This window comes from Phoenix dactylifera, chromosome 3, assembly GCF_051530095.1.
Source record: "Phoenix dactylifera cultivar Ajwa chromosome 3, Ajwa_hap1_PhDact_Kaust_v1.1, whole genome shotgun sequence".
Lineage (NCBI taxonomy): Eukaryota > Viridiplantae > Streptophyta > Magnoliopsida > Arecales > Arecaceae > Phoenix > Phoenix dactylifera.
In genome coordinates this window covers 31,610,552-31,623,969 of record NC_143192.1, presented here as the reverse complement: position 1 = coordinate 31,623,969, position 13,418 = coordinate 31,610,552, and the positions used below count along the sequence as shown (strand labels likewise).

At 39.5% G+C, this 13,418-nt stretch overlaps 1 protein-coding gene across 8 annotated transcripts in view; it reads left to right on the top strand.

Annotated features, from left to right (window-relative positions):
• LOC103718064 (BEACH domain-containing protein C2-like) overlaps positions 1 to 13,418 on the top strand; it is a 57,061-nt gene that overhangs the window by 26,534 nt on the left and 17,109 nt on the right. For 6 of the 8 annotated variants that reach the window (XR_015976199.2, XR_015976198.2, XR_015976195.2 and 3 more), the window contains exons 10-13: positions 373 to 708; positions 1,533 to 2,155; positions 6,896 to 6,980; positions 12,630 to 12,824. Coding sequence is in view for 2 of the 8 variants with exons in the window: in XM_026808837.4 (XP_026664638.3) it covers positions 373 to 708; positions 1,533 to 2,155; positions 6,896 to 6,980; positions 12,630 to 12,824 (1,239 nt within the window). In the remaining 6 variants the exon portion in view is untranslated. The remainder of the gene's footprint in view (positions 1 to 372; positions 709 to 1,532; positions 2,156 to 6,895; positions 6,981 to 12,629; positions 12,825 to 13,418) is intronic. The other 2 variants (XR_015976197.2, XM_088717965.2) reach the window with 1 other exon arrangement.

The window sequence follows — 13,418 nt, the reverse complement described above, 5'->3', positions numbered from 1 at the left end:
AAGGGCTATATATGTCTAGATGTATTTACTATCATGGAAGATCTGTAGCTTGTAATTGTCACTTTGTTTTTTATTAAGGATAACCCAGGCATGCTGTTATCCTGTTGGTACTAACCACATTAGAATATCACACCATCGTCTATACATGTGCTTTTATTAAAATATTTGTGAAGGGTGCTAAACTAGTGATGTCTTCATTCTACGGTTGGTCTCTTTCTCTAATCTCTGGTTATTGTTTTTTATACCCTTGTGTAGGATATAGAATTGCTAACTGTACATTGTGTATTAGCTTTCAGAACTTGAATCTTGTTTGCTGCTTTTTGTCAAGAAGAGGTGCCAAAATAATAATTTCACCTAGCTCTTCTTTTGCAGCAGACTCAAGTTGTTGCAGCAGCAGCTGCTGGTGTAGCAGCTGAGGGGTTGTCACCACAAGAAGCTAAAGCACAAGCAGACAATGCTGCTCATCTTTCAGTTGCATTAGCTGAGAATGCAATTGTAATTCTAATGCTTGTAGAAGATCACTTGCGGTTACAAGGGCAGCTGTTTTGCACTTCCAAGTCAGTTGATGGCCATAGATCCCCTGCTGCAGTGACTTCATCCACTATTAGTCACTCAAATTCTCTAGATAGAACTGGCAGTGAATCTATGGATGACATTGGATCCAGGAGGACTTCATTGTCCAGTGATACTGGTGGTCTTTCCCTTGATGTATGTATGCTGATATCTCTGTAATAATTCTATTATTCCATGTAGTGAACTTTATTTATATGGACCTCATTTCTGATGATGGTTCATTTGTTTGTTGTATACTGGTATAATGAATTTATCTTGCTTTTTTCATTTGAGATGCCAATTGTTGCTTTGAGTGATGTGATGCTGGTATCAAATCACTCGGGAGCTGCTAAACATCGAAAATGATAATGTTTCTCAGTAAATTTCTGGTTGTATCTAGACTTCTAGAGTTTGCAAAATATTGTTGATTTATCATAAGAGGCTGCATTTTAATTTGCTCTCTTTCTTAGTTCTGGTGTAGTATTTGATGAAAAGGTATCCATAATTTTCCTACATGATTATATATCAGTATGCTCTAGTTTTCAGTATCCCATATATTAAAATTTTGTTTCAGCAATGTAATTGTTCATTTTATGTTACGACACAAATTATTTTTGAACGAATATGTGCGTCCACCTTCAACATTCAACTTATGTTTGCATGGATTTTAAAATTTTGCAATGTTAGGATTAGCTAATATTTTATAGCCGGTGGCATGTATCGGTGATCTTTGAAGAGATGATTTCTCAAGAATGGCTGATATTGTTTTTCATATCTTGGTCGATTTGGGATACCCATTCTAGAATATGTATGTACATATGTATGGATGTATGTATGTATGTATGCAAGTATACACGTTTATGTATATGCATGCATGCATAATCTGATCGATTCAAATCTAATTAAATAACTTCTTGCTGAATCTGTTTTTCCATATCATCCAAGTCATCTCTAAGTTTGTATATTGTTCTCCAATTCAGGTCCTTGCTTCTATGGCTGACGCAAATGGCCAAATTTCTGCAGCAGTTATGGAGCGCCTTACTGCAGCAGCTGCAGCAGAGCCTTATGAATCTGTTCGGTGTGCGTTTGTATCTTATGGCAGCTGTGTCTTAGATCTAGTTGAAGGTTGGAAGTACAGGAGCAGATTGTGGTATGGTGTTGGCATTCCCCCAAAATTGACAGTCTTTGGTGGTGGGGGAAGTGGTTGGGAATCTTGGAAATGTGCTCTGGAAAAGGACTCAGATGGAAACTGGATTGAGCTTCCATTAGTGAAGAAGTCAGTTGCCATGCTGCAAGCACTTCTGTTAGATGAATCTGGAATTGGTGGTGGTCTTGGTATTGGAGGTGGATCTGGCACTGGGATGGGTGGAATGACAGCACTTTACCAGCTGTTGGACAGTGATCAGCCATTTTTATGCATGCTTCGCATGGTTCTTTTGTCGATGAGGGAAGATGACAATGGCAATGATGACATTTTCATGAGGAATATAAGTATAAAAGATGGCATATCAGAAGGGTTGAGTTATCAAACTGGGAACACCAAGCCATTAGATAGTAATAATCGCTTATCAACAAGGAAACCTCGTTCAGCACTTCTTTGGAGGTAACATTGTACTAAACTTATCTGTTTGTTACACTCAAAAATGGTGCAATTTTGGATCTAGGTTTAATTGATTCCATGTCTCTTCTACTAGATCAACATGTTGTTTCCTTTCCTCCATTTGAACTTAGCCGTGCTGCTATGTGCTTCCAATGGTTATACTTAGGTCCTTTGATGTCCCATTTAATGAGGTCCGTGCTTGTCATCAAACAATGTCTTATCTCTCATTACATTCTCATTCATTATATTTCTATAATGAACTACTGAAGGCTGAAGCTTCTTATGGTTTTACCATTTTCTAGAATTACTCATTTAGGTTTATTATGCATCCAACTCTACATTTTTGTCCTTGCTACAGTGCATGGATTTAATGCCTCATTAGTGCATAGCTTGATATATGTGGCATAATAATGTATTTACTTCCATGTATTTTTTAATCAATCCAATATACTTATTAGCTAAATCATTTTTGTTTTAGTTTGTGGAAATAATATATTGTGTTCTGCCTCTCTTTTTTATGTAGCAATTCCATTTCAACTTTCAAAATTATAGGGGTGCATGTGGTCATGGAGTAAGTTAACTCAGTTTAAATAGTAACTCAAGGTTTGCATAGTTAATACTGGGGTATGTACTAGTTGGCGACCAGTTTGGTATGGTACCAATACGTACTAACCCGATGCATATCGAAATAGGGGGAGGGAGAGGGCGAGAGAGAGGACTCGCCTAGCCATCACCATGGATGGCGGTCTCGTCGAATGGGGTTGCTAGGGTTTTTCTCTAGGGAGCAGGAGGGATAAGAAAAGAATGCTTGATTCGGAGTTCTCTCGCTCGTCCATCCTGGAGAGAGTGAGAGAGAGGTATAGGGGAGAGAGGAGGGGGGATCGGAGAGAAGGAGACGGTGGGAGACTAAGTGGGGAGAGGAGGATCTGAGAGAGGGAGAGAGAGGGAGAGGGGAGAGGAGAGATGATCATCGGAGAAAGGGAGAGAGAGGGAGAGGGGAGAGGAGAGATGATTATCGGAGAAAGGGAGAGAGAGGGAAGGGGATAGGCACTCGTGAATCGGTATCGGGAGAGATTGGTCGAAACCCTAGCCTTAAGCCGTTATGAATTGCTGAAAACAATTTCCGTAAGGGACTGGTCCAATTCAGTATGTGCCAAACCATCCGGTTTGGAAAGGTTTGGCGATCCCTAGTTTAATTCACTCCTAAGTCCTAACTCACTTTATTATTGAATAAACTACTCCACCCTATAGAGTGGAATAGTTTTCTCCGAGTTAGGTGGAAAAGTAGCTTTACCAACTTTTAAAATATCCACTTTGCCCTCGGAATAAATTGCTTATTTTTTCTAGTGCTTGGTGGGTTATATTGGAATAAATGGCTTAAAGGGGTTTTTGTTCCATTTAATCCTCCTTTAATCCCTAACTAAATACAGCCTAGATGCCTTATGTCCATTTATATTGTGGGAAAGTAATGAACCGTGTCAATGTGATCTTGGTTCATGAGTTAGAGACATATCCTTTTAGGTCGATTTTGGACATAATCTTGTATAGATGTTTGATTTATGGTGTTGTGGTTCTTGTGAATTTCATGCATGAGAAAATTGTTTCATACATAATTAGAAAATTTGTTGAATAACTATTGCAATTATTGATATAGCTATTTGTATCATATATCCAGGGTCTGCTGAACCCGTCAGAACTGACCGATTCAGCCTGTACCGTACTGGTACCGGCCAGTACTGGTACGATACAACTATAGAATTTGCTTCCAACCCTAATGGCTCCTTGCCCGTACCGGTGGAACCAGTGCGGTTCGCACCGATACAACTTGGTATCGGTGCGAACCGGTACCGGCACCGGAGAAGAAGAAGAGGAAGAAAGAGAAAGAAGAGGAAGAAGAAAAGGAAGAGGAGAAGAAGAAGAAGAGAAGAAACCTACCTATTGCACCGGGCCTTGGGCCAACCTTCTTCCTCGGGCCGACGAGGATCACCCGTCTTGCTTGTGGTTCCGGCCCCTTCTTTGCTCGCGGGAGAAGGGGGAAAGAGAGAAGAAGAGAGGAGAGAGGGGAAGAAAGGAGAGGAAGAGAGTTCGGAAAGGAGGAAAAAGAAGGAAAGGGAAAAAAAAGGCGTTCGCGCACGAGGCAGCGCGCCCCCGTGAGCGCAAACAGGAAATTGCTCACGCTCGTGCGCGGTTTCCCATGCGAGGCAACGAGCCCACGCGGCACCGCGCGCAAGAACGAGCCCACGCAGCCCCGCGTGGGCATTTAATGCCACAGAGTTAATGCCACTATGTGGCTAAAATACGGACGCACGCGCGTCGATGATATTTTGTTTTTTTTGGCAGTTGGCCGGTTTGGTAATGATACCGAATCGGTACCGGTCTCCACCGGTACGTCGGTTCGGTCGGTTTGGCGTACCTTGCATATGTCTATATATTTGTATGTTAATATGCAGACATAAATTGATATTTGTGAATAAGTCACATTGTAGGATGTATCTCTCCCATTGGGCCACTATTACCTATTTGAACATTTTTATATTCACTTTGCAGAGTCAAGCTTTTCTCCCTTTGAAAATATAGAAAACATATTTGAAGTGTCACTCGACAAATTATCCGCTAGCTATCTGCTCTATGCAATCTGTTCAAGTCATGGTTGGCCGCACTGCCCCAAATCGAATCAACAAGGAATCGGGATGGTTCGCCTTGTTGGCTTCGTACATAGGCCGAACCACCGCCAGTTCAATTATGAACCCTCCCAAGTCCTGATTCATTTATAAACTGCCCCTCCCCTCCCTCTTGGCTTACAATTTGAGAGAAGCATCACCCCTTCCTCCAGCTCGCGATGGTTTTTGGGAGCCTCCCTCCCTACTTAATTGACACTGCTCGCCCTGTCATCGGTAAGCATGCCCTCTATCTCTCTCTCTCTTTCTCTCTCTCTCGCTCTGCTAGGGTTAGTGTTTCCCTCCCTCCCTCCCTCTCTCTCTCTTGCTTCACCATGGTTAGGGTTTAACCCTCGGCCCTCCCCCTTTCTTCCTTCCTCCCTCTCCCTCTCCCTCCCTCTCTTCCTCTCTCCTTTTTCCTCTCTCCACCTCCTTCCCTATTTTGGGAATGCCTTGGTTTGGCACAATACGGACTGTACTGCATCGAATCCTATAGCCGGCCGGTACTACCTCTAGCACCGGTTCAGCAAACCTTGGTTCAAGTGATTGATACAACCAAACATAAAACTACATATGTGACACTTTTCTACACATCATAGTGGCATATTTTAAATTATGAATATAACATGTTCATTGAAAAACTTTTTTGAAGGTAGATGTAAAAGTTGAAGTGTTACTAGTTAATTTAATCTACACATGTTTAAGAGGCTTCTAGCTATCACAAGTCATTACTTGTTAAATTAGTTGCATAAACCAGCATATGGTTATTGAAAGGCAACCGCCAAACTTGCCAACACTCAAATTCGTAGTCCAATCATTTTTGCTTACCTATAGTACATGGAATGTACTAATTTTGAATAAGTTAGATCTTTTCTCATTTTTCTCTAGCAAGCACCAAGAAGCCTTGTGCTTATAGTCCACCCTTTAAGTTGGCCTGTGGTATCAGGTGTCAGAAATCTCCTTACTCAATTGATACCTCTCCTGCATTTGCTGTTACAATTATATTAAACAGAGATTTCTTTCTTAACAACCATCAAATTAACAGTGTTGGAGATGGTTAAGTGGCTAACAACCAAGGCAAATGAGAGAGAAATTGAAGGGAGGGTGACATTGACAGCATTTCTTTGGTGCTTCTGTTCTCTTAATTCTTGTTACCATGGATGCTCTGCTACCTAACTTTGAGGAAGGGAAGGCTTTTAAAAGAGAGGGAAAATTAGGAAAAGAATTTTCACCAGTCTAGTTTATGGTCGTTGAAGCCTCAAAAGTATGTGGATCATAATTTAGGTCCCACTAAAATGGGATGGTACCATTAGTACCACAAAATTCTAACAGAAACCAGGACCGGGACACTTGTGGGACACCGGTCGCTATTTCTAACTATAAAAATAGAGAGAGAGAGAGAGAGAGAGAGAGAGAGAGAGAGCAGTAGGGGGTCCAGCTCTCTCTATATCTGGCTTAGTCACAAGGGGCAGTGCAGGCGGAGACTGAGAAAGACAGGGAAACAGATGGGGGAGAACAAGAAAGGAAGGAAGAGGATAAAGGAGGGGAAGGAGGGAAGATTCAACCTGCCCTTACAGCGATCTGGCTTCTGTGATGCTGGGAACCTCAAAAAGTATCAATGTTTACTCAAATACTCATTTGGGAGACAAAAAGTTCAAAAAGAAAATGACAAACAAAACCAGAAAAGTGCATTTTGGTATGGTACAAAGATGCCAGATCATCCTGATAGTTGGGAAGGTATGTGGTACTGGTATTTTAAACCTTTTATTGCGTAAAGAGAAACTAATGCTGATTCCCTAATGTGCAATAAATAATAGAGAAATACCTCAGCAGTAGTTAGAGAACATTAGATGAATTTTCCATGGCTACTGCATTATTTATAGCATACATTTAATAGTGGTAGTGAGTCTTTTACTCAATGATTATGTCGTATTGGTTATTTGTCAGAGATCTAAGACTCATTTTTGGTTTAATCTGTGTCATTTTTGATGCTGTTCTTCTGTTGTATTAGAATTTTGTATATCATTCTCTCTGAAGGTTGGTGTCTTCAAACAATTTACTCTAACAATATGCCTATGATGTACAGTGTACTTGCACCAATTCTTAACATGCCAATATCTGAATCCAAGAGACAAAGGGTGTTGGTTGCATGTTCTGTCCTTTACTCCGAGGTTAGTTAAATTTGTCTTCTCTTCCAGTTTTTCCAGTTAAGCAAGATATGTTTACTTTCTTGTCTTTCTCGGGAATGATCTACTGACATGCCTAAACATGATCACACATTTCAACTTGCAACCATGCCATACGCTTTCATACATTTGTTCTAATGGTCTCTCTGGTTACTAAATTCGGTCTATTATTACTACTGATCTATCCAGTAAATATATGACTCACTCTACTTTATTTTTTCTAAACTCTGACTTCAACTTTATTTCTTTGGGAGCAATTACAACTTGCTTTTCTCCTCTCTCCTATGAACTTGATCTTGTAACAAAGAGTCTATTTTATGGGGTAGTATTCTTTCTTTCTTAAAGATTAAAAAAGCTGAAGCAGAGATATGATGCGGAACTTGAAGAATAAATATATAATTGGATATCTTTTCTTTTTTTCCAAAATTGATGACCAAAAGGTACCCCAAAGAGAGCATTACTATATTGTAGATCTTTTATCAGTATTATTTAGGCAACTGAAGAATGTACAAGGTTATGAAAACATTAATGGGGAGAATAGAGTGAGATGCATATTAGTTGTGTAATTGGCACATTTGATGAACTGTAAAGGATGACCGACACAGTTGTGTGGCTAATATATTGATGTACTATCGACAAGAATTGTCTGATGCTGACATGGTAAAATGAGAAAATCAGAATGAGTACATTGGATGAAGTTTAGGTTTTCCATTAATTGATAGACATGATATGGGCCTGTTCTAGATGATAGTGGATTTTGTTTTGTGATCTAGAAATAGTATTTTCTGTTCTTCAATTTTTATAGGGTTTTACTGTTGTTTTAGAACAATATTGATGGAAATTAATGTCTCTTTTCTCTATTCGCCTGCATAAGTGTTGCTATATTATGCATCATGTATCATAAAAGGACTGTTTTCAGCCTCCATGATACAGTTCATTAAGTTTAGCAATGCTTCAATGACATCCAGCTTACAATTGCTAAACAATGTGCATGAAGGAAAGACAATGTGCCGTTCAATCAATTCCAAGATGAATTTACCTATCCTTTTTGTAAGGCTGTTTGCAACAATGTCCATGAGCAAACTGTACTGGCATTATTTTTAAGATAATCGACCTTATCAAAGTGAAATAGTAACAGATTTCTATGTGTACAATGGGTGCCGAAATTGCCAATCAAGAAAGATATTCTGAAATCTGAATGACCCTTCTGTTTGACATAAAGAAGTAATAAGAGAGTATTTTTGTATCATTATCTGATTATTTTTTTGGATCTGGGTGTTCTATTGGCATAGCGTTGACACAACTTCACTGACCAAGAATTAGCAACTGTTAGTTCATTCCATAAAGCGCACGCGTGTGCGAGAGAGAAATTCATTTGCATGTGATAGATCACTGCATATTGTATCAGTTTCTCAATGAATGTCACTGACAAGAAGAATGAAGAGAGAGATACGAATCATGATGAGCGATTTCTTGAAGGTATTGAACATATTTCATTAATAATAGGTGTACTTTCTTCTAAGCAGTGTATTCTTTTGGCAAGTCCTTTTCTGTTTCCTAACAGTGAGCAATATTTCTTTTTAAATCCTCCATTTTTGTTCCTTTCCTTTTTTTAACTCAAGTTTATCCCTCCGTTGGTTTGAGGAGCTGCATATTAGCATACTTTTAGTGCAATAGTTGCATTATTGCAGGCCCACTCATGTCAGCTTACTGATAGTGCGATTAGTGCAAGATTTATTATAGCAAGTAGCAACCATGTGGTAGATCTCTATATTCTTCTATGACCTGAAGTGATTCTACACTGCAGCCATATTGATATGACCCTCTATGACTTCCAATTCACTGTATGAACAAGTTTGTTGGTCTCCTATTTAACTCACTAGATGTATTTTAGTTCTCTTTTGTATATTATTGAAATATCAGATCTCTATGTTTAATCAATTCTAAGCATCATATCATGTAAGGTATGCCGCCTCGGTACCGGGCCCTGTACTAGTGCCATGCTATTGCTATATTATAACGGTACGGTGCGGGGCTGGTTTGGCATGCCAAGTGTCGGTATGCTCTCTGTACTATGTACCCATATGGTATGGTATTGCCCTGTACCGTCTAGTTCAGTATAGTATGGCGTACCTTGATATCCTATCATCTATGTACTAGTCTCTTTGTAAGAGCAACTCAAATCCAATATCTTTGCTTATATTAAAGTTCAAAGCAAGAAAAGTTTTCCTCTAACCCAATCATATTAGTTTAAAATCTTGGAGCACATACATACCTTTAGTCAGCAACCATTGGCCCATTCTTCTAATATTTTGAGCATAGTTGATATTGCTTAAACATAGTGCTTTTGCGACTTTTAAAACAAGAAAACACTTCTCCAAAAAAATAAGTATTCAGTACTATCATTTGAAAAGTGCTTCTACAAGAAGAAAAGTCAAAAAAGCCTTTTAGGTGAAGCTAGAAAACCTAGCTTCTAAATTCTCCACCTTTTTTTTTTTTGTGAAGCAGAAGCAATATCAAATATACACTTTATGACAAAAAAAGGGAATAAAAATAAGGATAACAAATAAAGAAATTGTCTCATGCATTTAAATTTCTTATCCTTCTTCCCCTACTAGATTCCATCACTTGCAAGGTTGTTAGACATCCTGGTAGGCCCTTGATGATGAACCTTAGGCAAAGCACCTAGGTGGCTAGGTAGGCACTTGAAGTTAAAATTTACTCAATAGATTCTCCAGATAACATAAAGTACCATAATTTGTCATTATACATATAGCTTTTAAAAAGATAGCTTTTGGATAAGGTGGAGAACATGGAGGGCATGAAGCAATACTTGCTGGATGGTGGTGATTTCCTTAACTACTTAAGCTTGTATAAATAGATACCAACTTAGTTTCAGTACTTCTGTTTTCTAGAAATTGTTTGGACAAAATCATAAAATCATGAACATGTTTTGATAAATTTAGACTGTATTTTTAAATCAAGTGATATATGAACTCAAATCGTCAGTTTGCACTCTCTGTAGTCCTTAAAATCCAAACATGGAAAAACTAGGGTTTCTTTTTCTTCATTCTAAGATAAAATAAATTTACAACATTATTATTAAATAGTGAGCATAGTCAAAGCAACAACCTAAGCACCAAGGTATTCCGAATCGGTACCGGTAGGCGTATCGGTGGCCTACCGGTCCGGTTCATTGTTCTCGGTACCATTTCAGTACCGGGTCGGGCCCGTACCGAGAGCCAGAGCCAGAGAAGACGAGGTGAAAGAGAGAGTGAGCAGGGGAGGGAGGGAGAAGGAGAGGCCTCCGCCGCCAGCGGAGGGCCGGTGGAGGCCGTGGGGGGGCGGCGGAGGCCTCTCCTTCTCCCTCCCTCCCCCGCTCGCTCTCTCTTTCTTTTCTTTTTCTCAGGCTTCAGTTGGGTTCTGTTGGTACGGGTTGTGTACCATTTTCCACGGCTGAACCATACCGGTCAGGGTCCAGACCGGTATGGTACGATACGTGCTGAACCGGCAGCATACCATGCTAAGCACTAGGTGGCCTTTAAGCAACCAAATGCTAGATGTCCTAGTAGCTGCCTTGCTTGATATACATGAGAGTTGTAGGCAAGGTTTGCCAGACAAGTATTGGAGCTCGTACTGGCCGACGATTGGTTCAATACAGTACGAGCCCATATCGTACTGTGTCGGACCGAAACAGGGAAAAGAAGGTGGAGAGGGAGGAGGTGGAGGGAGAGAGAGAGGAGGGAGGGAGAGAGATGGAGAGAGGGGAAGGGGCTTGGACATTGATTGGCATCAATCAACATTGAAGAGGAATGAGACGAGTGACTGACGACGCACATAGTGGAGCTTTGAAGCTCCCATCATGGTAGAAGAGTGGAGAGAGGGATAGAGGGGGGAAGAGAGAGAATGGATGGTCGGGGGCATTTGGGGGAGAGTGAGGTTTTTGGGAGGGTTTTAAGGGGCTGAACCATCCTGACCGCTTGAACTATCCTGGTTCTTGACCGGTTTGGTTTGGTATGGCTCGAACCACCCAGTTCAGGATAGTTCAGCATACCTTGGTTGTAGGTACTTGGTGGTTAAGTTGCCAAATCACCTTAGTGGCTGTCATTGGCTATATCTATTACTTGTACTATATCATGAACTTCATATCTCATTCTAGTTAGTGTTGAAGACATAAAACTATCTTGCTATCAACTAGTATTTTCAAAATCAGTTGCAATGTGTGGGCGGTCAAGACATTTGAACAGGTTAGTATTTCCAAACAAAAAAATAAAAGATATATTAAATATAGTAATTTTAATAATATTAATTACAATTAACATCTAACATTAATGATTACTATTAAGTACTTAATTCTTGCTAACAGTAGTCATAATATTATTAAAAAAATAATATATGCTTGTTTGGCTCATTTGAAATCTATATCTAACCCAAGTGTCATATTCAACCTGTTGTATTCACATAGGCCCACATCAAGTGGGCTACACATGGTCATACAATTTTATGAAGCCCACATATGTGGTCGAATAATGGTAAGGAGGCCCATTATATGTGGCCACAAAATGATGAAACGAGCAATTTATGTGGCCACATAATAATAAGTAGGCTACATATGTAGCCTTGAAATGCTTGTCCTATTGCATATGCATGCGCAGGGTGCTAAGTGAGCCACCTTTTCATCCCATATATGGTCTGACTGCATTTTATAGCTGCATATAGGGTATGCAGTGTGGTTTGGAGATTGCATATGCATAAGTGGCTGTATATTCAGCAACATGCACCACATTTTAAAACACTAGTATCAATTGTCACTTAAATATCATGTACTTTGCTATTATCAATTGAAACTATGGCACAATGTGTTACAATATATTGTGTCAAATAATGAAAATTGGCGGTATGTTACGGTTTGTAAATAAACTCGAGTTACACTACAGTATTGATATCAGAATCCTAAGTTAGTCTACATTATAATACAACATATTTGAAAATAGACTTTTCAGCATTATTTAATTCTTTGGATTAACTATGCAAATTTACCATAGGGATGATGAGCAACTATAGGACTAGGAACTGGGCCCGCGCGCAGGGAAGAGCGCCCGCACGGGTGCGAACGGGGAATCGCGCGCCTAGCTTGCTCCCATGCACAATTTCCCGCATAGGAGAACTGCGCCTGTGGCGGTTCCCTTGCAGGGAACCGCGCCCGCGCACAGTTTCCCATTTAGTGCCACTCTATGGCATGACCGCGCACAGTTTCCCATTTAGTGCCACTCTATGGCATTTAACGCATTGTTTTTTTTTCTCGTCCGCGCGTTGTTTTTTTTTCGTGTCCGCGCATTGCGTTGCTCTGTTGGCCGATCGGTACCGAACCGGTACCGGTGCCTACCGGTACGTCGGTACAGTCGGTCCGGTAGATCTTGGCTAAGACAAAACTGGACCGCAATATTTCAGACCGTGAATAATAGTGTATCCAAAGATCCCATTAGACTAATGCTTTCATTTCCTTAATATGTAGTATTATTCTTGTTTATGATTTTTTGTCAATTGCTTTACTTTTTTGATTTATTTTAATAAAATTTCATTGTGATACAAAAAAAAAAAAGTTTGTGCTTTTTTATCAATCTCATGATGCAGGTGTGGCATGCCATTGGCAGAGACAGAGAACCTCTTAGAAAACAGTTTGTTGAGGCAATTTTACCACCATTTGTAGCCATTCTAAGACGTTGGCGACCCCTTTTGGCTGGAATTCATGATCTTACTTCCTCGGATGGTCAAAATCCTCTTATTGTTGATGATCATGCTTTGGCAGCAGATGCGCTGCCAGTTGAGGTGAATAAATTACTGCTTTACTTTAATTATTCCTTTTACATAGATGTAACTTCAAATTGTTTCATAACTTGGAATTTTGCTGCCTGGGAAACACGAACTTTTCCCTCAACGTTGTTAATGATCTCCATGTTTTACTTCTGAAATTAATTTCTGGCAAAAATGCTACCATTTTCTTGTTTCAACAATTTTACTGGATGTATGTATGAAATATAATTTAAATTCTCATTTCTGTACTTAGGTTATGATATCTTTATATAAAAGTTAAGCTAATCGAACATTATTTATTTGGATTGTTGTCCAACAAGTGATTGACCTTTAAACTTCCTTTTTATTGCTTGAATGAAATTCATGCCTAAGCTGTGGTTTCAGTTGATTTCAGGAGTTGGTTATTTTTCCAGTTACGTTTTATTAGTCATTAAAACTATTAATATTTTTAAACAAGTGATTCAACGTACTTATAAGGACTCTCTAGATCTTGGCCTTCTCATCAAGCTTCTATGGACATCTTTTCTTTGCATAAAACTTCTCTTTTCTACAAGTCTCTGTTAAATTAAAAATATGCAAGAGTTTCTTTAAAACTATGATATTGGTTTT